Source organism: Vigna unguiculata, chromosome 9 (genome assembly GCF_004118075.2).
Source record: "Vigna unguiculata cultivar IT97K-499-35 chromosome 9, ASM411807v1, whole genome shotgun sequence".
Classification (NCBI taxonomy): domain Eukaryota; kingdom Viridiplantae; phylum Streptophyta; class Magnoliopsida; order Fabales; family Fabaceae; genus Vigna; species Vigna unguiculata.
Window position 1 is genome coordinate 39,579,062 of NC_040287.1, and position 25,653 is coordinate 39,604,714.

Genomic DNA, 25,653 nt, shown 5'->3' on the forward strand with positions numbered 1-25,653 from the left:
TATAATTTCTATTAATCCATTTTCATATAATTGTCTCTTTACAAATCTTTTATATGAACTTCTCTTTTCATCTTTCACCTAATTTTTTATTTGTTTCAAGATAAAAAGTCTTGGAGCGATATTTTATAGATTTCTAGACATCTAACTTACCAAAATTCAAAATATAGTAGGTTCACTTTTTATTTCTTTTGAGTTAATGTACTTCTTTGAGTTACATTGTATGTGACTCTTCGGTCCATGAATATTTTTTCAAAATAGTTCAAGGTGAAATATTCAAAATATAGTAGATTCACTTTTTATTTCTTTTGAGTTAGTGAACTTCTTTGAGTTATATGTGATTCTCCGGTCCATGAATATTTTTTCAAAATAGTTCAAGGTGAAATATTTGTTTGATAGGATTTCTTTTGTGTAGTTAAAGAACCTTGTAAGAATTAGAGTCGTAAGAAAATAAAGATCCTTGCTCTATTTGATTACAGATATGTAGGGTGCACTTTTCGATATTTGGTTGGGACTGTTATAAGATATAGATTGTAACGTAAGGTTTAGTCTTAATTGAGAGTATTTTAAAATGATTCAATTAGGTCACTTTGGCCTTATGTCACTTTCAATAAGTTTGCCTTATGTCATTTTTAATAAATTTGTTTTAGTGTCATGTATGCAGTGTCACGTAAGGATAACAAAAATATTCGTGTATGCGGATATCTGTGTATAAAATTCATAATAGATCGTTGATACTCATGGGTAGCAGATATTTTAATACTCATTTATAAACGGATCGGTTGCGGATATCATACTCGTCGTACCCACATGTATTCGTTAATCGCAAAAAATTAAAATTAAAATTTAATTTATCTTTTCTTAAGTTAAACTTAATTAAAATTAAAATTTAATATATATTTATTAGATTAAATTAAATTTATATTTTATTTTATACTTTTTTGTAATTATTTTTTAAAATATTTGTGGATATCCATAGGAATCCACAAATTTTAAAAAATTCATAGATATTTTTTAAATATGTTCCCAACAAATAAACAGGCAATAACAAATGGATTTTTTGTTGCGTGTGTCTGACCGGCGGTCCGATTTCATCCTTAATGTCATGTGTCAATTTGTAGTGTTTCAATTTTGTTGGTTCTGTATCAAGTCATTATCGTACCACGTGACAATAAAAATAGCATGAACGAGTTTTTTCTTATTCCCATCTTCAAATCCAATTGATATTAAATTTTTGTCTTATTTATCCGTTTCTCCGGATAACATAAGTGATTGATTTTGATTCTATCACAGATTTTTTATTTTGACCATTAAGCGAAAGTTGTAATATGAAAAGTCAATTTCACACTCTTATGTTTTAGATTTTTCTTTTCTTATAATTCACATTTTGCAGGTAATGTTGCTGTAACTATTTATTTAGACATTTAATTTTACTATCTTATATTTATATATAATCTTAATGAAATTTGATTAGAAAACATTTATATATATGAAATTTTACTTTTTCACATTGAGAATGTTTCTCAGTTTGCAGAAGTATTTTGATTGCATATTTATATTCTTATGATGTTGTTTTCTCTCTTGAGATGAATTGTTAATGATTAAATAATGATATGAGTATTTTGAGAAATAAAGATTGATGAAAGAAATTCATTATGAGATCAAATTATTATATCACATTATCACTTTTAAAACTTATTGATGTCAATAGCAACTTTTAACTAAAATTAGGCCAACATTGATATATTTTAAAATAGTAAAAGTAAATGAAAGAAATTAGAGAAATAAATTAACAAAAACCTAAAATTCATATACTACAGTAATAATTAATGTGTATTTTGATTGACTGTGCAACATGTGTGATAGTTCTGGAACCAATAAAGTTTTGCATCAAAATAATGCAATTACTCTGAGAATTCAACTATTTTTTTTAATTTACGATAATTGATAGTAAGAACTTCAAATGATTATCTTTATTTTTTTAACTTTTTATTAAAAAGTTGTTATAATGATAGTGACTTTTGTGAAATCATTATTTACAAGGTGTGTATTTTTTTTTTGAAAATGAGTTTTTGAAAAAAAAAATCTTTTGACAAAGTTGATAAATTTCTTATAAATAGAATTCAAGTAGATTAATTTTTATTTTTAATGAAAATGAAGTAATAAAAATAATACTTTTTTACTTTATTTAGTTGTTTGTCAAATTTTGTTAAAAATAACTATCATTTTCCTTTTTTTTATATATTTAAGAAATTAGATTTCTTTATTTAAATTTAAGAATTAAAATTTACAATTTAAAAGTTTTGTTTTGTAATTTTTTAAAATATATTTAGGTGTTTATATTTTATAAGAATTTTTTAGCCACATACTTTGAATAAAATATTTGCAACTTAAGCTAAATTAAGTTTTTTTTTACTGAAATATAGAATAAATTTAGAAAATTATTACGATGATTATTTGAATTAAAATGGAAATTATTATTGAATAAAAATATTTTTTTTTTAAATAAAATGTTACAACAAGATTATTTATTCGAGTATATGTAGGGAGGTAAAGGTCTCGATTGAAGCATGCAACATAAAAGGTAACATTCAAGAATTTAAATAAGATTCTGGATGATAACGTTAAAAAATTATTTTTGTTAACCTAATAAAATAAATAAGATTATGAGTAAGACTTCTGTATAAAAGTAAAAATTATGAGAAAGAAAATATCTTAAAAATGACTTGGCACAATTGAATCTATAAAAATTAAATTAAAACATCATATAATTTATCTCTTGAGTTGGTCTTTTAAATAATGTTTTTTTGTATAATTTTCTATGATATTGTCATGGTGTCATTGTTCATTTCTATAATTAAGAATTTATATAATTAAGAATTTATATGAACTAATTATGATGCACCGATACTTTAACTCAAGTCACGTATCCGTGTCTGACGCATATCGTATTCGATACTTTAATAATACTTATGAAGTATCTAATTTATAAATCCGTAGTATACTATAATAAATTTTTTGAATAGTGACTAATTTTAGTGACAAAAAATAATTAGTTAGTATATAATGACCAAATTGACAACTAAAATAGTTCCAAAAAATTATAATTGATATTTAAATTGATAATTAAAATAGTTTCAATTATTAATTGATTTTTAAATTGGTCACATTAGTTATTAGGTTTCGACTACCAAAATAATTGGTCTTTAATTAGAAAATTTGGATTCACACATTAACAATTATATATTTATTATGTTTGTAAGAATTATTGTACATTTTTTAATAATATTTTTATATCATGTATCTATCACGTATCATATCCTATTATTTTAAAAATAAACGTATCAATGTATCGGATACCCGATACAGTATCGTATATGTGTATCATAGAACAATCCATAATAATAATAATAATAATAATAATAATATCGTTTGATAGATAAATTCAATGCTAAAAATATAAATATCAAAATATTCATTCTCCCATTTTCTCTAGTAAATATAATAATAATAATTACTACTACTATCAGCTATTCTATAGTGTAACTATAACAATAAATAAAAATTTACCTTTTTAACGGAGTTTTTTATAACTTTAATGCAAATTTTATGAAATAATTTTTAATTGTTTTTATTTTTTATTATCATGAAAATTGGACACAAATAATAATAATAATAATATAAAAAAAAAAGTACAGGACAAATGAAAGGTCATGTAATAAGTGGAAGAAGATAAGACACCATTCTAGAAGTGTAGAACAGTGGTGCTACCATTCTTGCTTCTGCATCGAAGGTTCCCTTGCGGCTTCCATGGAAGGGATGATGCAGCTTGCATATGATGCAACGGTTAAGCTCATGCTCTCTGCACTTGAGCGCAACCTGCTGCCAGACGCCGTCACCAGGAGACTCACGCGCCTCCTTCTGGCTACTCGCCTTCGCTCTTCTTCAGACACATCCTCCGAGCTTCAGCTTTTCAACCTCCTCCACTTCGCACATTGTACTATTTCTTACCTTCTCAATTTCTCTCGTCGCGATTATGACTGCATTTTCAACAATCAATCACTGAAACATTCTGGAATCAGAAAAAGAAAATTAACGAAAACATTACCTTGCAACGTCTTAATGTAATAATGTGTTTTTTTAGTTCATTTGATTTTGTCCGGTGAGTGAACAATTTGACCAGGAATTTCATGTCTCACGCTCTTTCAGCTTTACGAGAGATGCCCATAGCAATCAACACTGAGAAGCCAAAATCTCAACATTATGAATTACCAACCGCTTTCTTCAAGCTCGTCCTTGGAAGCAATCTCAAATACAGGTACTTCTGAAATGATTTTGTAGTCGATTGGTAATTTACCTAAAAAATTCCTTTGATTTTTATGCTATTAGTAGATAGTGATCATGTTTCTTTGATTTATATTTTCGAAAGTTGATTTAAAAAAAAAAAACAAAGACAAAGAAAACAGACACTCAACTAAGCTGATGTCTTAGTCTCACCACATGTAGCACTCTTGAGGTAGGATCACAAAATAGATACATAAGATGAGAAAATAACTTTTAACTGTTTCTGTTTTTTGGTTTATAAAATAAGATTTGGAATAATTTTTTAAACTGGTAGACTTTATAGGTGAAATTGATTTTTAAGTAGCCAGGAATTATTTTAAATAACAGTTTTTAAAGACAAAAGACGAGAAGAAAATCACATAGGACCTAAACCTTTACAACAAAATCTACCTAAAAGTGAGTACAGGATGAATTGTGGGAACTGGGCACCGGGAACAGCCATACCATATCTCACTTTATTGGCTACAATGATTAAGGTATGTGTGCAGAAGTGAAAAGATTCATTATAAACAAGTCATTTCTGTTGCAAAATGAATATACGAGGGATTTAATTGAAGTTGTTACCCAAATAAATTACTGACAAGTATGTGTGCATGAAAGAAAATGGCTAATATATCATTCCTAAATGCATGAACTGATGCAGCTGTTGCTATTTCTCTTCTCCCTCAATGACGCTGGAAGATGCTGAAGAAGCAATGTTGAAACTGTACTGCGAGAGATCAAACCTGAAAGATGGTCATACAGTACTTGATGTGGGATGTGGTTGGGGGTCGCTGGCATTATACATTGCCAAGAACTACACCAACTGCAGAGTTACAGGAATCTGCAATTCCACAACTCAAAAGGCCTACATTGAGGAGAAGTGCCGGTATGCTGCTTGATATCCCCTTGTTGGCTTTAAGGCCTTATGCATTGCCATGTGGCTCACAAAAATCTTATTAAGCAGATGAGACTTAGGTGGAAACGATATTGAGTTTGCGAATTAAATAAATATTGCATGATGGTCAAAATCACATTCTTCTCCTCTGTTGTCAGGGATCTTCAGCTGCAAAATATCAATATTATAGTTGCTGATATTAGCACGTTTGAAATGGAGGCTTCTTACGACAGAATATTTTCCATAGAAATGTTTGAGGTTAGGATTTGTGGGTAAATAATTAGTGCCAACGACACGTTTTCTTGTATTTTAGAGTCAGCTTTGACCTTGATGCAGCATATGAAGAACTACAAAGACCTTCTGAAGAAGATATCCCAATGGATGAAAGAGGATAGCCTTTTGTTTGTGCATTACTTCTGCCACAAAGCATTTGCCTACCACTTTGAGGTGAACTCAATACTACACTGTTAAACAACTTGACCATTATGATGTTATACTTGTGATATATATTAGTCAATGCATTAACAAGGCTAGTGAGTTTTCAACTCTTCATAGATATAATTCATTTACCTACTACTTGCTACTTCTTCATGAAGGACAAAAATGAAGATGACTGGATTACAAGATATTTCTTTACCGGAGGAACCATGGCTTCAGCAAATCTACTTCTTTATTTTCAAGTGAGTTTCCTATGCTTCTTGTGCCAGCTTTGTTATTATTAACAAATGGTATTTCTGAATCCCGTCAAATGTTGGCTTGTGTTATATGAAGGGAAAAAAACTGTTTCTCCTTAAAAGAAAAAACGGGAAAGAAAGAAAAGCCTGCTATACTTTTGTTTAACACCTTTATATGACGTCCAGAATCAGCTCACTTGTAACTAACAGTTTTCTTTGGTTATGTAGGATGATGTTACAGTCATCAACCATTGGCTGGTAAATGGGAAACACTACGCACAAACCAGGTAAGAATCAACTTGACTGCTCAATGATTTGCTTACAAAGCAAATTCGAACCCAGTTCTAAAAAAAAAATGAATTCATGTTGCAGTGAAGAATGGCTGAAAAGAATGGACCAGAGAATGACTTACATCAAGCCAATTATGCAATCAACGTATGGCAATGATTCAGCTACCAAGTGGACTGCCTATTGGAGAACATTCTTCATAGCTGTGGCGGAACTTTTCGGATACAATAACGGTGAAGAATGGATGGTTGCACACTTTCTTTTCAAAAAGAAATGAAATAAGCCATAACCTAATCTTTTAATTTGAGAATGGCTTCCAAACCTATTTGACTATTTGTCCTAAGCATCCAGAACAAAAACAAAAGCTGCCAATCGAAGTTGCACATCTCAATAATGTGTGCTTTATTAATTTATTTGGTTGTTTGACGTTATTTTTTCTTGGTTCTTAATCCTTTGCACTTAGTTCAAACTTTAAAATATGCACTTTGGTTCTTCTGTAATGTTATACTCTGTAACAAATATGGTAAAGCGCAAGGTAAGATGACCGTATGCATGCTTGCTCCATACTCAGTCTCCTTTCTTCCCCTCAAACTACAATTTTTTCTTGTTCTTGAAGCAAGAGGGCTCAAATGATGCGTCCATTTTCAATGAAGTATCAAGTACTTGTGGAACGCACACCGAAAAGCCAACTATTAAGTAGAAGAACCAAACACTTCAATCAGCCTCCCATAATTGTTAGTGTTTGATAAAATACAAATAAGAGAAAATTTAAGAAAATTACTTTGTGAAAAGTACGAGAACAAGTTCAAATACATAAGTGAAACATGCTTGTATTTAAGAAGAAAGTACAATCAATGAAATATAATAACACGAGAAAATCATAATTGAGATATAAAAAAAATGTCTAACACTCCTTTTAAGGTGAATATGGAGATTATGAAAGACCAACTTAAAAGTAGTAGGTTTGGAAAGTACTTGGATGGAGAACGTGAGAAATTAAAAATTGTGAGAAACTAAGAACCGTAAGAAATTGAGAACTTTGAGAAATGAAAAACCTTGAACAATGGAGAACCTTGAGAAATTCGAGAATCTTAGACAAATTGGAGAACCTAGAGAAATTGAGAGTCTTGAGAAATTGAAATTAAGAACAGTGAGAAATTGAGAACGGTGAGAAATTGACAATTGTGAGAAATTGAGAATCATGAGAAATTGAAAACCGTGAAAAATTGAGAACTGTGAAAAATTAAGAACCGTGAAAAATTGAGAACGGTAAGAAATTGAGAACCCTAAGAAATTGAGAACCATGAGAAATTAAGAACTTTGAGAAATTAACAATTGTGAGAAATTGAACACCGTGAGAAATTAAGAATCATGAGAAATTGAGAACTTCGAGAAAGTGAAAATGAGAATCTTGAGAAATTGAAGTTCAGAACTGTGAGAAATTAACATCAATGAAAAATTAACAACCATGAGAAATTGACAACCGTGTAAAATTGAGAATCATGAGAAATTAAAATTTAGAACCTTTAGAAATTGAAATTTAGAACCGCGAGAAATTAACAAGCGTAAGAAATTGAGAACCGTGTGCAATTGAGAATCGTGAGAAATTGAGAACCTTGAGAAATTCAAATTGAGAACCTTGAGAAATTGAAATAGAGAACCATGAGAAATTAACAACCGTGAGAAAATGATGACCCTCAGAAATTGAAATTGAGAACCTTGAAAAATTTAAATTGAGAACCATGAGAAATTGAGAACAATGAGAGATTGAGAATCGTGAGAAATTGAGAACTTTGAGAAATTAAAATTGAGAACCTTGAGAAATTTAAATTGAAGAAATTGATAACCGTGGGAAATTGAGAACAATGAGAAATTGAAATTTAGAACCTTGAGAAATTAACAATCGTGAGAAATTGAGAACCTTGAGAAATTGAAATTGAGAACCTTGAGAAACTGAAATTGATAACCGTGAGAAATTGAGACTCATGAGAAATTAACAACCGTGACAAATTGAGAACCGTGAGAAATTGAAGTTGAGAACCTTGAGAAATTGAAATTGAGAACCGTGAGAAATTGAGAACGGCGAGAACTTAACAACCCTGAGAAATTGACAACCGTGAGAAATTGAGAACCATGAAAAAATGAGAATCGTGAGAAATTGATAACCTTGAGAAATTAACAACTGTGAGAAATTGATAACCGTGTGAAATTAACAACCGTGAGAAGTTGACAACCGTTAGAAATTGAGAACCATGAGAAAATGTGAACAGTGAGAAATTGAAAACCTTAAATTTGAAATTGAGAACCGTGAGAAATTAACAATCGTAAGAAATTGAGAATCGTGAGAAATTGATAACCGTGAGAAATTGATAACCTTGAGAAATTGAAATTGAGAACAATGAGAAATTGAAATTTAGAACCTTGAGAAATTAACAATCGTGAGAAATTGAGAACCTTGAGAAATTGAAATTGAGAACCTTGAGAAACTGAAATTGATAACCGTGAGAAATTGAGACTCATGAGAAATTAACAACCGTGACAAATTGAGAACCGTGAGAAATTGAAGTTGAGAACCTTGAGAAATTGAAATTGAGAACCGTGAGAAAGTGAGAACGGCGAGAACTTAACAACCCTGAGAAATTGACAACCGTGAGAAATTGAGAACCATGAAAAAATGAGAACCGTGAGAAATTGATAGCCTTGAGAAATTAACAACTGTGAGAAATTGATAACCGTGTGAAATTAACAACCGTGAGAAGTTGACAACCGTTAGAAATTGAGAACCATGAGAAAATGTGAACAGTGAGAAATTGAAAACCTTAAATTTGAAATTGAGAACCGTGAGAAATTAACAATCGTAAGAAATTGAGAATCGTGAGAAATTGATAACCGTGAGAAATTGATAACCTTGAGAAATTGAAATTGAGAACAATGAGAAATTGAAATTTAGAACCTTGAGAAATTAACAATCGTGAGAAATTGAGAACCTTGAGAAATTGAAATTGAGAACCCTGAGAAACTGAAATTGATAACCGTGAGAAATTGAGACTCATGAGAAATTAAAACCCGTGACAAATTGAGAACTGTGAGAAATTGAAGTTGAGAACCTTGAGAAATTGAAATTGAGAACCGTGAGAAATTGAGAACGGCGAGAACTTAACAACCCTGAGAAATTGACAACCGTGAGAAGTTGAGAACCATGAAAAAATGAGAACCGTGAGAAATTGATAACCTTGAGAAATTAACAACTGTGAGAAATTGATAACCGTGTGAAATTAACAACCGTGAGAAGTTGACAACCGTTAGAAATTGAGAACCATGAGAAAATGTGAACAGTGAGAAATTGAAAACCTTAAATTTGAAATTGAGAACCGTGAGAAATTAACAATCGTAAGAAATTGAGAATCGTGAGAAATTGATAACCGTGAGAAATTGATAACCTTGAGAAATTGAAATTGAGAACAATGAGAAATTGAAATTTAGAACCTTGAGAAATTAACAATCGTGAGAAATTGAGAACCTTGAGAAATTGAAATTGAGAACCCTGAGAAACTGAAATTGATAACCGTGAGAAATTGAGACTCATGAGAAATTAACAACCGTGACAAATTGAGAACTGTGAGAAATTGAAGTTGAGAACCTTGAGAAATTGAAATTGAGAACCGTGAGAAATTGAGAACGGCGAGAACTTAACAACCCTGAGAAATTGACAACCGTGAGAAGTTGAGAACCATGAAAAAAATGAGAACCGTGAGAAATTGATAACCTTGAGAAATTAACAACTGTGAGAAATTGATAACCGTGTGAAATTAACAACCGTGAGAAGTTGACAACCGTTAGAAAATGAGAACCATGAGAAAATGTGAACAGTGAGAAATTGAAAACCTTAAATTTGAAATTGAGAACCGTGAGAAATTAACAATCGTAAGAAATTGAGAATCGTGAGAAATTGATAACCGTGAGAAATTGATAACCTTGAGAAATTGAAATTGAGAACAATGAGAAATTGAAATTTAGAACCTTGAGAAATTAACAATCGTGAGAAATTTAGAACCTTGAGAAATTGAAATTGAGAACCCTGAGAAACTGAAATTGATAACCGTGAGAAATTGAGACTCATGAGAAATTAACAACCGTGACAAATTGAGAACCGTGAGAAATTGAAGTTGAGAACCTTGAGAAATTGAAATTGAGAACCGTGAGAAATTGAGAACGGCGAGAACTTAACAACCCTGAGAAATTGACAACCGTGAGAAATTGAGAACCATGAAAAAATGAGAATCGTGAGAAATTGATAACCTTGAGAAATTAACAACTGTGAGAAATTGATAACCGTGTGAAATTAACAACCGTGAGAAGTTGACAACCGTTAGAAATTGAGAACCATGAGAAAATGTGAACAGTGAGAAATTGAAAACCTTAAATTTGAAATTGAAAACCGTGAGAAATTAACAATCGTAAGAAATTGAGAATCGTGAGAAATTGATAACCGTGAGAAATTGATAACCTTGAGAAATTGAAATTGATAACCTTGAGAAATTGAAATTTAGAACCTTGAGAAATTAACAATCGTGAGAAATTGAGAACCTTGAGAAATTGAAATTGAGAACCCTGAGAAACTGAAATTGATAACCGTGAGAAATTGAGACTCATGAGAAATTAACAACCGTGACAAATTGAGAATCGTGACAAATTGAAGTTGAGAACCTTGAGAAATTGAAATTGAGAACCGTGGGAAATTGAGAACGGCGAGAACTTAACAACCCTGAGAAATTGACAACCGTGAGAAATTGAGAACCATGAAAAAATGAGAATCGTGAGAAATTCATAACCTTGAGAAATTAACAACTGTGAGAAATTGATAACCGTGTGAAATTAACAACCGTGAGAAGTTGACAACCGTTAGAAATTGAGAACCATGAGAAAATGTGAACAGTGAGAAATTGAAAACCTTAAATTTGAAATTGAGAACCGTGAGAAATTAGCAATCGTAAGAAATTGAGAATCGTGAGAAATTGATAACCGTGAGAAATTGATAACCGTGAGAAATTGATAACCTTGAGAAATTGAAATTGAGAACAATGAGAAATTGAAATTTAGAACCTTGAGAAATTAACAATCGTGAGAAATTGAGAACCTTGAGAAATTGAAATTGAGAACCTTGAGAAACTGAAATTGATAACCGTGAGAAATTGAGACTCATGAGAAATTAACAACCGTGACAAATTGAGAACTGTGAGAAATTGAAGTTGAGAATCTTGAGAAATTGAAATTGAGAACCGTGAGAAATTGAGAACGGCGAGAACTTAACAACCCTGAGAAATTGACAACCGTGAGAAATTGAGAACCATGAAAAAATGAGAACCGTGAGAAATTGATAACCTTGAGAAATTAACAACTGTGAGAAATTGATAACCGTGTGAAATTAACAACCGTGAGAAGTTGACAACCGTTAGAAATTGAGAACCATGAGAAAATGTGAACAGTGAGAAATTGAAAACCTTAAATTTGAAATTGAGAACCGTGAGAAATTAACAAACGTAAGAAATTGAGAATCGTGAGAAATTGATAACCGTGAGAAATTGATAACCTTGAGAAATTGAAATTGAGAACAATGAGAAATTGAAATTTAGAACCTTGAGAAATTAACAATCGTGAGAAATTGAGAACCTTGAGAAATTGAAATTGAGAACCTTGAGAAACTGAAATTGATAACCGTGAGAAATTGAGACTCATGAGAAATTAACAACCGTGACAAATTGAGAACCGTGAGAAATTGAAGTTGAGAACCTTGAGAAATTGAAATTGAGAACCGTGAGAAATTGAGAACGGCGAGAACTTAACAACCCTGAGAAATTGACAACCGTGAGAAATTGAGAACCATGAAAAAATGAGAACCGTGAGAAATTGATAACCTTGAGAAATTAACAACTGTGAGAAATTGATAACCGTGTGAAATTAACAACCGTGAGAAGTTGACAACCGTTAGAAATTGAGAACCATGAGAAAATGTGAACAGTGAGAAATTGAAAACCTTAAATTTGAAATTGAGAACCGTGAGAAATTAACAAACGTAAGAAATTGAGAATCGTGAGAAATTGATAACCGTGAGAAATTGATAACCTTGAGAAATTGAAATTGAGAACAATGAGAAATTGAAATTTAGAACCTTGAGAAATTAACAATCGTGAGAAATTGAGAACCTTGAGAAATTGAAATTGAGAACCTTGAGAAACTGAAATTGATAACCGTGAGAAATTGAGACTCATGAGAAATTAACAACCGTGACAAATTGAGAACCGTGAGAAAGTGAAGTTGAGAACCTTGAGAAATTGAAATTGAGAACCGTGAGAAATTGAGAACGGCGAGAACTTAACAACCCTGAGAAATTGACAACCGTGAGAAATTGAGAACCATGAAAAAATGAGAACTGTGAGAAATTGATAATCTTGAGAAATTAACAACTGTGAAAAATTGATAACCGTGTGAAATTAACAACCGTGAGAAGTTGACAACCGTTAGAAATTGAGAACCATGAGAAAATATGAACAATGAGAAACTGAAAACCTTAAATTTGAAATTGAGAACCTTGAAAAATTTAAATTGAGAACCGTGAGATGTTAACAACCGTGAAAATTTGAGAATTATGAGAAATTATAAATGGTAAGAAATTAAGAACTTTAAAAAATTAAAATTGAGAATCTTGAAAATTTGAAATTGCGCGAAAAATTAACAATCGTTAAAAATTGACGATCGCAAATTGAGAATCATAAAAACTTGAGAATAATAAGAAATCGAGAACTTTAAAAAATTAAAATCGAAAATCTTAATAAATTGAAATTTAGACCATGAGAATTTAAGAAGCCTGAGAGCAATCTCATTCAGCATTAAAACATTAGCGCATATTTGATGCTGTCATCATAATTTCAAGAAAATCAGACAAAAAAAAAGTTGCAATTGATAAATGTCAAGATCCACATTCTGTATAAATTAAAATAAAACAAATTAAAAATTCTGAATAATAAAAACAAAAATAAAGAATAAAGAATATAATACATTGTCCGGCGGTTTAATTTTATTTGGTTTAGATTAGTTTTCAACCTATAAATCTAAATCATGTTATTTGAAAAAAAAAGAACATAATAGGACGAAGTTAATATTTTACATTTTTTTCACTTTTTAAATTGGATTAGTTTGATTTTAAACATTTTTATCATCTACTAATGGAAAAACATTGCATGTGTTCTTTTTTATTGTAAAATAAAAAATAATTTAAAAAGATAAAATCGTAAAATAATTATTTTAATTTATAAAATAATTAAATTAAAATCAACAGTCAAAAGAATTAAATAGAAATGTAATTATTTTAATTTCAAACAATGTTTATTTAAAGGATAAAATTATATATATATATATATATATATATATATATATATATATATATATAATCTGCTTTATATATAAATATAGATGTTTCTCCGTATTAATTTTATTCTTCTAAAGCGTTATTTTATTTGTAAGGTAAACTACTCAAATTTATTTGAATTTAATGAATTAATTGTTACGAAGAACATATTTAAAAATAAAATTACATGAAATAAAAAAATTATATTTAGAAAATAAATTATTTAGAAAATCAATACATCACAACTTAATCGGGTAAGTGAACTTAGCGTAACACTTAATTTTAAGCCTTAATTATTTTTCTGGTAAGATAGAAATAAAAAAAAAATTATAGTGTACATTAATTGATCATAAATATATTTTCACTTGTTATTTATCCGTAACTTTTCTCATATTTTTTCTTCTATTTCTTCTTTCTACTCTTACTCTGACAAATACATTTTAAGATAGTATATTTACAAACTGTTCTCACTTACATGTGGAACTTCACATTCACAATTGTTCTCAAACAATCTTTCCCTCAAAGTAAAGTATTTTTCATCCACAAATATTCCATGGTCACCCTTAGAGCTTAATCATCGTTACCAATACGTTATATACTTGTAATGTCGTTAGGCCCATAAAGCTTAGTAATTGTTGTCAAACACGGCATTTGCATAGTTCTCAACTTCCATTAATGGGATACTCACTTCACATGCACATTTTGAAAAGCTATTACGTCTCCATACTTTATATTTACTACTAAGAAGATTTCGACATAAATAATCTTACATGTTAACGTATTACCAAGTTAAACCATAAACTATGAAAGGAATAAACTACTTTGATACCATATGTTTGTACTAAATATTTTATTGTGAGGTTTCATTTTAAGATAAGATTTTTCTTTGAATTTACATTTTAAATAATTATATTTAATAATCTTATTTAAATTTTCAAAAAATATACTCAAACGTATCCATGTATTTGTGAGTATTCTTCTTGTACTTGACAAGTAACAAGGTTAATTTTATTTCAGACTGGACAAGTAACAAACAAGAATACCCATTCCCATCCTATGATGCTGTCTTCCTTATTCTTTCATATGTTTTTATCTCCTCAAGCAAAAGTCTTTTCATATCCATGAATGTTCAGTCATAACACTTAAATCCATTTTCAATTTTGTTATATATTAATATAAACAAATAATCACTTTGAATTATTGACTTCAACACCACTCATTAGAACATTAGAACGATCATCATCAATAAATTACAGCCAAATCACAAAATAAAATTTCAGCATCACACGTATTAAGTTTAAAAAGTTTTTCTCACTTACACATAATTCAACTTTATCTTGTGTGAAACTTTATATTCACACTTGTTCTCTTGCCGTCTATTTCTAAATATACTTCACATAATAATATAGGATTTGTCACGATTAGGCCAGAGTAATTTCATGTTTCTTTGTTGTCTGGAGTTAAATTTACGCATAATGACCAAAAAATATATATTTTTTACAAATGGATACAGGGCATGAATAGTTTAAGAATCACTGTGAGAAATGGGGTAGCCATCGGACATGTCTAAGAGCAAATCCCTGAAGAGTAGCCAAAAAGTGCAGCAGTAATTCTGAATACCCCACCAATTATTAGCCGACAAGCACAATACCTCAACATCAATCATCATCAATAGGCAATGATCATCGTTATATGGAATCTTGCACTATGCATTAATCTTCGGCGTAAGGCAAAGGTAAGTGGAGGCAAGCCATTAAATCAGCTATGGAAAAAATTCAAACACCCTCTGGACAGGGGATACAGCTTAAAGCAATGCAATGTTTTATATTTAGTTCTGACAAAAATAAGACACGTAGCATGCCATGATTTACTGATAAAATGCAGCCCGAATGCATAGTGAGCCAACTCCGAACTATTAGTATTATTTTCACAGGTCCTGACCATAGTTACAACTATCTGCTTGGGCATAAAAGATTAAAATGAGAGCAGCCGAATACATGAACTTCAACCATTGTCAGATATAAGTGGGTCAAAACTCAAATGTACAAGCCACGGCCTTAATCCGGTGATTGGAGAGGCTAACTGATAATAGGGGCCAAAATATAATGAAAATTCTATCAACATATTTCAGATTAAAAATTGTCCTATTGCCAGACTTCTTGCATATCCATATCCTACATTCAACAGCTAGGAAGGTCTAACCTAAAACTCGGAGTATAAAAGTGAATACCTCTATCTGATAGAGTTCATCTGAGCACCATCAAAATCCATTATCACCCAAGAAATGAATGTCCAGCCGTCTGTGTCATGTTGTTAAGCTATTGCCATGATCAGACGGTAGACGGAATGGAAAGTGCGCAAACTGTATTTTTAGGGTTGGCGAGTCGGGCTTTTTATCATCAAACTTGTAGCCTGCATCAAGTTTCACCCTTGAGTGTACAACTCACTCACATACATATGTTTAAGGGCCTTTTAATTTAAATTTCAAATTGACAATTTACAACCAAAGGCTAAGTTTATCTGTAGTACACCTTCTAATAAACACTGTACATCTAGATTTATATCTACTATATGGATAATATAAAACAATATTAGAAATTTACTCATAAAATTCAACTCTGTTTAGATGGGTGTGCGTTTCGAATAAGAATAAATTATATAAAAAAATAGCTATTATTGACATCCAAAGCAGAGAAGCTGTTTCTGGTGAAAACACACACAATTCACAGACAAAAGACTTAGTTAGAACATAAATTGTTAGATGTCTTAACCTTCAAGTCATTATGTTATCTAAGATGATTATTTATTCGTTACAAGTCTGGTTAAGTTAGTGCTTAGTAACTTATAGTTAGGATAGTACTGATACTTGAATTAGAATATTGCAATAAATAAGTGTTAGTGTTCTGTATCTGTATCCACAACCCACCATAGAATTAGAGATTCCATATTATTCACCAGCCTACATTCACATTCCTGAGGACTGTGCATGGATATAAAACTGAATTATATGCAATCCAGAAAAGACAAATACCTTGCAGGGCTTCCAGGGCAGTGAGAGCACATTTGGAGTCAACAAACTCCACAAAGCACAAAGTCATAGCCTTGTCACCGCTCTGCAACATCCCAGTCATTTAAAAACGATTCATTATTCATAATAAACGAAGCACAAACAAATAGCGTAGATTAACACTCTACACTTAATATATCTACCTACCAAAGCCAATGTATTACTAACAAGGTAGTCAAGCTCAAGATTCTATTATTCAGACTGGGTAGGAGATACTGAATTGTAAATCAACGGAATCGTAACAATGATGCATAAGATTCCACGACATATATAAAATTATATGTGTGTGCAACATGAATCGTACCGATTTTGCTCAGCAACAATTCTAAGCATGGACAAACTCCCAAGGCATTGCAGAAGGGTAGAATCGTGCAATTCTAGAAATTTTGACTACCATGATTATTAGCCAGAGGAATATTGCAACAGGTGAGAAGCAATTGTATGCTCCTCAAAAACAAATAATATTTATGACCTTATATGCATTTTCTGTCTTTCCTGGACAAGACTATTGTACATAATTGAAATATGCTAAAATATAAAACACGAAATTCTTAATTAACACACTTACACGTCTAGGCTCCTTGTGAACAACTCTGATATCCTTATAGCCAATAAAGGGGCGGAAAAGATCTATGGGCACAAGTCAAGGCTACGTATCAAAATAACAACAAAATACAATGTATATTTGGGAATGTATCCTGGAAGAAAAGACAAAGACGAGCAATTTTTTCCTTTTCAAATCAAGAGTTATCTAGTGTTTACAAAACCAGCTAGAATTTTCACCTCTTCTTTTTCCTTCAAAATTTCGCTCTCAAGCATACTATTAAAGTAACCAACTGATCTAATATCCATATGCTATTAAACTTATAAGGCAAATTATAATCTCATAAGTAAATCCAATGTTAATTTCAAAATACTTAATTCCTATCCATTTTTGCAAGGAACAAAAGCCTGATATGCATATGCACACAAGCAGACATATAAATCACAAAGGATACGCCCAACTTCCCTTCTAGTGCAGTTATTTGGAAGTCCACCCACAAACAGAATGTTTGAGTCCGCTGCTGAAATAGGCAGACCATCATAACTGTTTTTAGATGATGCTCTTTCACTGTTCACATCAGAAACACCATGACTAATGCCTAATGGTGCCATATCTCGTTTTTTACTCAGGTCAGGATCTGCGAGAGGTGAATAACCCTTAACAGGCTCAGAATGAACCCTAGATCCCAAAGTATCATCTGCACTATAAAACAAGCCTATCTGCAGCAACAGTCAAAATTGAAAATGAACATTCGTCCCCACGGCATCACATAGTAACTCAAAATAGTATTATAATGTTCTTACGTCTCTTTGCAGGTAATCTGATCCAATACCCCGAAGTTCAGTAGAATTTGAAGGCTCAGTTGGAATATATCCAGCAAAGCTGGTCCTCGCAATACTTGCTGACAGAACCAAAACAATGGTCAAAACATAATCATTATTTTCTGTAATAAGAGGTTAAAGTATTTATTTCATCGGTATAGTTTTGTCAATTTGAGCTTTAGTTCCTGTGTAAAAATTGTAAGCTAGTCCTTGCGTAGTTTTTGCCATATTTTAACACCACTAAAAAGCTCTTGCGGCTAGGTTTAAGTCCACTCATCTTACGGTTATCCAAACATGAACTCTTGAACATCAAAAAATTTCTTGTGATCATTTTTTAGCAGTTTCGAATCATCAAATTGTTTTGGTGTTCTGAATGGGGATCAAAATAGCTTTGTATCATGGACAAAAACCCACAATTTCCTTATAAAAATTAAAACTTAGAATGGACATTATTATAAGGACTAATTCAATAGTTTAACCATAAAGAAAAATAAGAAACAGAATCTTATTACTAATGTTCCTTTTCTATCATATAACTTGTTTAGGGTTCAGTGTTGAAGAATGAAAGTAATTGTTGAAATTTTAAGAAACTAACAGCTGAACTGAATCAATGGTTAAAACACGTAAAACTGGTTCGGTTTTGTAGTTCTACATGTTTGTGCGAAGGAATTGAAAATGGACAAAAATTATTGGAAATTTGTAAAAGTAGGGAAAACCAGAGAGTACCTCCGTCGGTAGCTGCCGGAGTAGTATATGGGTAGTAGGGATCCGCCATGGAGACTCTTCTCTCTGTTTGGTCACAGTGGAAAGAAAGAAAAAATGTGAATGAGAAGAGGGGACAGACACTTACTCCCCTCCGAAGTTTTATCTGTGATCTAAATTTTATTCTTCCTTATTATAACTAAATTTCGAATACATTGTCTTAACAAAATTATTATAATCACTTCTTATTTACTATAAAGAATAGTAGGATAGAATGGAATATTATACATTTATAGTTAGTGGTAATTTAAAAAAAACATAATTATACTAACTTTTTTGTTAGGTGTTCAAAATTAAAAAAAAATCTTAAATTAAATTTATTTTATAATGAGAGTGTTTGTATAGATATAATGAGAGGTTCAAATATTTTCGCATATATATGACTTCAACTTAACCATAATTTCAGTAGCATTTGAAGCGATATAACATCACTTTTAATGGTAACATATTATTATTACATTGAATAATTGGATTAAATAATTAATTATAAGCTAAAAATATTATTGGAGGGACATAACCTTACATCTTCATTTACTATTTGTTTTTTTAAGAGCATAACAAAAATGGTTAAATATGTTTTTATCTCTCAAGTTTAGTGAATTTTGAAATTAGTCTGTCTTCGAAATTTTATACCAATTTAGTCATTCATTTTTAGAAATACTTATTTAGTCCTTATTACTAAATTTTGTTAAGTTTATTTGATATTTTAAACGTATTTTATAATAATATTTGAGTTAACATTAAAGCTTGTCAAACGATGTAAATAATTCAAATACTATCATAAAATACACTTAAAAAGTCAAATAAACTTAACAAAATTTGATTAAAAAAACTAAATTCACGTATTTTTAAAGATGAAAGACTAAATTGGTCAAAAAATTTAAAAATAAACTAATTCCAAATTTTACTGAAACTTGAGAGATAAAAACATATTTAAGTATAAAAAGTTTACTCTCGGACCTAAAAATTTCTCTTAAATTTTTATTTTCACAGAGTTCTTACATATTAAAAAAATATATTTTTTATAACTTGGTAACATATATATGAAAAAGTTTATCATCATAAATTTCATAAAATTTGAACGCAATGATGATTTCTGAAGTACACACAAATTAAAGTGGACACTCCATAATCAATTATGTATGATAATCACACCGCAGGGCTTGAACTGAAATTTCATTAAATTTATGCATAAATTTAAAACGTATGCATATTAACAGAATATGAAAAGAAAAATTTTCAAATTTTCAAATTTTCAAATCAAACAATTTAAAATTTAATATACAAACAATTTAACTTTAATCATTTATACTAAATCTAAATGAAAACTGAACTAAATTTTCACAAAATTTGTACGTCTAAAATTATAATAAATTTTATTATAAACTAACAATACACTTTAATATAAACTAACAAAACACCTAATAATAATTTATTATTTAATCAAATTAGAAATTAATCAACCATTTAATAAACTTAAAATTAATCAAGAATATCAACCAAAAATTATAAAACTCAGTCAACACAACCAATGTCTGAATTCCCCTAATAACAATCACGAACGTCTACGCTACAGCCAAAAAAAATATGAAACTAACTTTAATGCAAACAAAAAGAAAAAAATTGGGAAAGATATTTCTGAATGCATAACACACAAAAATAACAAAAAAATGTAACTTTTGATCACGAAATGAAACTCTAACAAGCACCATATAATCGTTGTCGTCAAGGATAATGGTCATGCAATGAAAAAATTAAGGAGAAATGCAGGGCGCAATATTGTAAGCCTCAACCTCAATCGTAACTCAATGATTTTCAACCATTTATAAATAAAAAAATTAAACCATAAATAAAAAACCAAAATATTTATTTTACTAACTTTCAAATTTCAAATAAAAATATCTTTCTATTTTAATATATAGAAAGTTCAAATCAATCTAGCCATTATTACCTAAAGGTCAGCCCCTCTAAAAGACCCCAATACCCTGCCAGCCCCCTCACAATCTCACTTTACCTTTGTTTTAGAGAAATAGCTTTCCTCCCATTTCTCTTGTTTTCTGCTAGGAGCTCTACTAGGGCACGAAGTCTGTCCGTCTCAGAGCAAGCAAAACCCCTTTCTTTTTCAGGTAAGTTGAGCTTTAGAGGTTCTGGCCCGTTCTTTTCCTTGTCCTCACTGTTTGACCATGTTGGTCAGGTTAGGGTTAAGTCTCCTAACCTCGTCTTGTGCGAATCTTCTTTTTCCAGCTCACTGCTCTGCTTGGAGCTGAAGTACTCCTTAGTTTCGAGATTGTTTGCGTTTTGGTTAGCATCTAAGCAAGGTAAGGGAAGCTATGTTTTGAGTCTTTAAGAACTATTTATGCATGCCTTTGGTCTGTACCATGAATTTATGCTTGATTGATGTTTTGGACGGTATGAACTGGCTTGTTTGTGTTTTGATGTGCTGCTTTTGAGTTGTATCCCTGCTGCATGCGCGTAACAGTGACGAGTACTGTTATTCTCGCTCAAGCGAGCTCGTCTCGCCTAGGCGAGAATAGTTGAGACTCGCCCAGGTTTTGTTCGAGCAGCTCGCCTAGGCGGATGGCTCTTATTTTGAGCGACACGCTGTCTTGCTCAAGCGAGTTCTCGAAGAAGAACCTGGTGTGCTTTGCTCACGTCCTCGTCCAGGCGAAGGATTTGATTTTTGGGCGGAGGGCGATCTCGCCCAGGCGAGCTGGTCTCGCCCAAGCGATATGCTCGTAGAGTGCCACTGTTATAGGCCTCGCCTAGGCGAGAATGCCTAGCCTAAGCGAGACAGTTGTTGTGGCTTAGGCGAGGACTTCTAGCCTGGGCGAGAATAGTGCAGATTTATATGTTATATTTCTATTTCCCTTGAGTGTGGCTATTTATCTCGAACGTGCATGATTACGGTGTGTTTGCATGAGTTGTATGAGTTGTGTACACTGAAAGTTGTATGTTAGCATGAGTAATATATGGAATTCTGTTTGGTTGGTTGAGAACATGCATGAGAATTAAATGTTGAGATGATAAGTGGTGGTTGTGGCATGAGAGACATGAAAATGGTATGTGATAGGCGTAATTCCATGAGTCTCGTGGGGAGACTTCAAGGTGGCGTGTAGTGTATATATTAAGATATGGATTCAAGTAAGGATCGCATCCCGAAACTCTAAAGGGTCAGTGAGTCTCAGGTAGAGCAAACTGACCCAAGTGGTGAGAGTGGCGGGAGGCCTTAGTCTTTGGCAGGATAATGGCCTTAGATGCTTGAAGGTTAACCTTGTGCGTGGTAGGGTGAAACCCATTGGCAATGGCTCTGCAGAGCAGTAGAGGCCACCACGAGTGCAAGCGTCCAGTGAATCCGATCTTAGTATATTTATCCGGATAACTGAGTCATAGTGTCCTGCTTGTTTGTTATAACATGATTCTTTGTACCTACTGTGTTGGATGCTTGGTCTGTTTAAGGACTTGTTTGCTATACCATGATGCCATTTATATTACACTAGCTTACCCTTGCATTTATGTTATGTTCCTGTTATGTTTTCTCTTTTGCGATGATCACCCTTGTGGGAGCAGATGGAGGAAATTTTGGGAGTAGGCCTGGTGGTAGTAGCGGTGCAGCTTAGGGGACTTGTATGTGTGACTCTCTGGAGCAGTCCTGGCCCTAAATGCCTTTTCTTTTGTAATTTCATGCTCCAGAGGAGCATCGTCATTTGTAAAACTGTTAACTTTTCTTTGCGTTTGTTATGGCATGGTGGTATGCCCAAGTTTGCTTTCACAAATACACTCTTGGATGCCTGTAATAGTTACCTTTCTTATCTTCTATGTTTCTCATTATTATGATCATGTGATATTTTATTAAGTAGATTATTCTATTTAAATGGGATTTCACATCCAATGTCATGATTTTATATATAAATTTGTCATCAAATTTTTAAATTAACATGTGCAGTCATTCAGTTTCATATTCAATTTAACTATAAATAAAATAATTATATAATAATTCATCAACTATAATTATACTTACTTTTAAAAAATAGCTGTCCAAATAAATGTTATAGAAAAATTATTACTTCAATTACTTAGAAACATAGTACAGCACAATCAGACAAAAACAAAATTTGACAAGGAGTAAAATAAAATATTGAAATTTAAAATGAACAAATACTTAATCTAAAATAAAATATCTTGTAATGAAATTAATCCTTCATGCACTCCTATTGCAAGATAATTTTTAATTTAGAAAGAATTTAAAAATGAAATAAAAAACCAAACAAAAAATATGGAGTAAAATAAAACTCAAACATATAGGAAAGTTTAAGAACAAGAAGAATAAAAAGAATAAACATGCCCAAAGTTTTACGATAAATTTATTTGAAAAAGAATATTAAACTATTGGACAAAATTTTGATTCTCCTTACCAATGACTATTCAGCTAAGTACATGTATTTTAGGTTACAATAATTGGGGTTCAATGTTATTTCACCACTTAACAGTGAAAATGATAAATTAAGATAATTCATTTTATAAAAGTTAAGTGAGAAAACTTTTCTCAGATATGAAACTATGTTTTACTAAATATTTTGTATTTCTAAACAAAAATCATTGTTCCAATTATGCTATATAGTTAATATTAAAATACTTTATTTGGATTTTAAAATGTATTTTATAGATAAATTGAGAAAGGGGTAAAGTAACAAAGTATCGCTATTAACAATCGGTTTAGTTTTACATGAATTTGGCAATTTGTCTTTAGCATATTGTTGACATTTTCTATCAGATTTTATAATTTTTCTTAAATAACATTTTAAAAATAATTGAAATTTTAAAACAGCTCAATAAAATAATTAGCAATAAGATAAAAAGTGTATAAACTTTTACCACTACCAATACATTAAAGTCAAATATTTTAATTTTAACTTTTTTTCTTACATATTTAATGCTATATTAATAAAGTAGAAACATGGTCCACCCATGTGCTCGATGACTGTGTATATGAAGATTAAAAAAATAAAAATAAGAAATGACTGTGTATACCATATATGTCTGTACCGTCCATCTTAAAATAATTGTTAATTTAAAATACACACGTTTATTATTGTTAACTTTTAAATTCCTTTAAATAGAAGAGGACAAAACAAAAGACGGAGAAATATAATAAATAAGTGAAAATACAATTTTTTTGGTCGATAAAAAGTTAATAAAAAAATATTTTTACACTGAAAAAATAAAAACGGTATTTATTATTATAATTATTATGGAAAACATAAATGGTATGATACGTACCTATTATACACCCTATGAATCTTTTATAAATAATATATATATATAATTATTATTTAATGTAATTTTATTTATTATCTAAAAAATAATGAAACATATCATTTATTATATGTGATATAGAGATTATGTTATAATAAAATAATTTAATTATATATAATCAAAATATTTTAAATATTTACAACTTAATTATATTTATATTTAAAATAAATATCTTTTCATCCAGCTATAAACTATTTATTAGTTTCTTTTGGTGTTTGTTATTTTGCTCCAAAAATATTCTCATTTATAGATTATAAAATAATCAAACAAAAAAAAGCATATTAATGTTTTTAGTTTTAAATAATAAATAATAAATTTAATTTATTATAAATTTTTTATTCATTATGAATATAGTTAATTAAATTGGATTTTCAATATTTTTTTTCGCTTTTTAACCATCTTTATACAGAATTAATTAAGTAGAGATTTTTTTTTTCTTTGAAAAATCCATAGATGATAATCTCACATTGAATCAACTTATTATCAATACTGTACACTTCTCCCAGTACACAACACATCAATAATATTTCTCAAACTCCAATTATAATACCAAAAAAATCTTTAAAATATATATATATATATATATATATATATATATTAAAATAATTTTATTTTTATTATACAGTAAACATTTGCTTAAGTCCACACTTATTTAAATCCACATCCGACCTAAATCTGCATTTGAAAAAATAAAATTTCGAATCAATAATCTTGTGACTTTATTTTTAAAAAAGAAATATTGTAAAATCATTTGACTTAATATTTTGTTACGTGTATGTACACACACATATATATATATATATATATATATATATATATATATATTGTATGAATAAAATAATAAATTTTTTATTTTTAACACATCTCTTATATTTGTGATGTATCTTATATTTTTCATATTTTTGTAAGTTTTTAAATTTTTCAACACTCATAATATTTCATATTATAGTTATACTATATAACTCATAATATTTTATATTATAATATAATTCTTAAAATTTCATAAGATCATATTTTAATTAATTCCACATTAAATTTTTAATATCAAAATACAAACTTAAACAAATGTTTACTATATACTGGTCTTATACATTAGTCTTACAACAGAATCTCAATTACAATTATTAAAATAACTCAATTGTCCATCTATAATGTTATATTTTGTTAATATTTAAATAATGCTTTGAAACATATTTAACTTATTCTCTTCTTTTATAAACAAAAGTTGTATAACTCATCGATAAAAAGAAGAGGGTGTATATCATGTTAAGAAATAAACTAATATCTAGTATTAAAATATTAATTTCAACTATGTTTATCAATTTCTTACAATTTAGTAATTTACAAATTTTAAAAGAATATAACAAATTAGACTGGGATAACAGTAAAACTATCTATTTGGACATTTCCACAGAGATGGGCAAAGCCTCCAAATCCCATTTTGGAATCTTTATTAGCACAGAAAATTATTGAAACGAGTTTTACTTAATATAATTAATTTTTTCAACAAAATATTTTATGTACACCATGATAAATAAATAATATTTGGAAAAAGAAGAAA

General features: G+C 30.1%; 2 protein-coding genes and 1 long non-coding RNA gene across 5 annotated transcripts; 2 read left to right on the forward strand and 1 right to left on the reverse strand.

Annotated features, from left to right (window-relative positions):
* The first annotated feature begins 3,729 nt into the window (after positions 1-3,729).
* LOC114162498 ((S)-coclaurine N-methyltransferase-like) lies at positions 3,730-6,744 on the forward strand. The gene is made up of 8 exons (XM_028046412.1): positions 3,730-3,994; positions 4,207-4,315; positions 4,985-5,209; positions 5,377-5,476; positions 5,555-5,665; positions 5,815-5,898; positions 6,121-6,179; positions 6,265-6,744. The coding sequence occupies exons 1-8, from the start codon at positions 3,808-3,810 to the stop codon at positions 6,455-6,457; spliced, it is 1,068 nt and encodes a 355-aa protein (XP_027902213.1). The 5' UTR covers positions 3,730-3,807; the 3' UTR covers positions 6,458-6,744.
* An 8,734-nt stretch (positions 6,745-15,478) lies between these two features.
* On the reverse strand, positions 15,479-18,892 carry LOC114196289 (RNA-binding protein 1-like). 3 transcript variants are annotated; one of them, XR_003606655.1, is made up of 7 exons: positions 18,744-18,892; positions 18,000-18,097; positions 17,651-17,915; positions 17,221-17,282; positions 16,957-17,042; positions 16,617-16,698; positions 15,479-15,997 (listed from the first exon to the last, which is right to left on the reverse strand). XR_003606655.1 is itself a non-coding variant. In XM_028086887.1 (6 exons), exons 1-6 carry the CDS (start codon positions 18,790-18,792, stop codon positions 15,891-15,893), a joined length of 663 nt encoding a protein of 220 aa, XP_027942688.1. In that variant the 5' UTR covers positions 18,793-18,891; the 3' UTR covers positions 15,479-15,890. The 3 variants fall into 3 exon arrangements, 2 of the variants coding, with proteins under 2 accessions (XP_027942688.1, XP_027942689.1); XM_028086887.1 differs by lacking the exon at positions 16,957-17,042 and having other exon boundaries at positions 18,744-18,891; XM_028086888.1 differs by lacking the exon at positions 15,479-15,997 and having other exon boundaries at positions 16,619-16,698; positions 16,957-17,029.
* Positions 18,893-20,831: 1,939 nt separating this feature from the next.
* LOC114162263 lies at positions 20,832-22,562 on the forward strand. The gene is made up of 3 exons (XR_003599175.1): positions 20,832-20,905; positions 21,024-21,097; positions 22,347-22,562. It is a non-coding gene; the product is annotated as an uncharacterized LOC114162263 (long non-coding RNA).
* The last annotated feature ends 3,091 nt before the right edge of the window (positions 22,563-25,653 follow it).

What these genes read in the sequence shown, in the direction of transcription:
- LOC114162498 (XM_028046412.1), top strand. Translation starts at nt 3,808, where the DNA reads ATGGAAGGGATGATGCAGCTTGCATATGATGCAACGGTTAAGCTCATG. An exon ending in CCTCCTCCACTTCGCACATT is followed by an intron (nt 3,995 to 4,206) that starts GTACTATTTCTT and finishes ACGCTCTTTCAG; the next exon opens with CTTTACGAGAGATGCCCATA. An exon ending in CATTTGCCTACCACTTTGAG is followed by an intron (nt 5,666 to 5,814) that starts GTGAACTCAATA and finishes TTCTTCATGAAG; the next exon opens with GACAAAAATGAAGATGACTG.
- LOC114196289 (XM_028086887.1), bottom strand. Translation starts at nt 18,792, where the DNA reads ATGGCGGATCCCTACTACCCATATACTACTCCGGCAGCTACCGACGGA. An exon ending in CAGATTACCTGCAAAGAGAC is followed by an intron (nt 17,916 to 17,999) that starts GTAAGAACATTA and finishes CTGTTGCTGCAG; the next exon opens with ATAGGCTTGTTTTATAGTGC. An exon ending in TTCACAAGGAGCCTAGACGT is followed by an intron (nt 16,699 to 17,220) that starts GTAAGTGTGTTA and finishes GGGATGTTGCAG; the next exon opens with AGCGGTGACAAGGCTATGAC.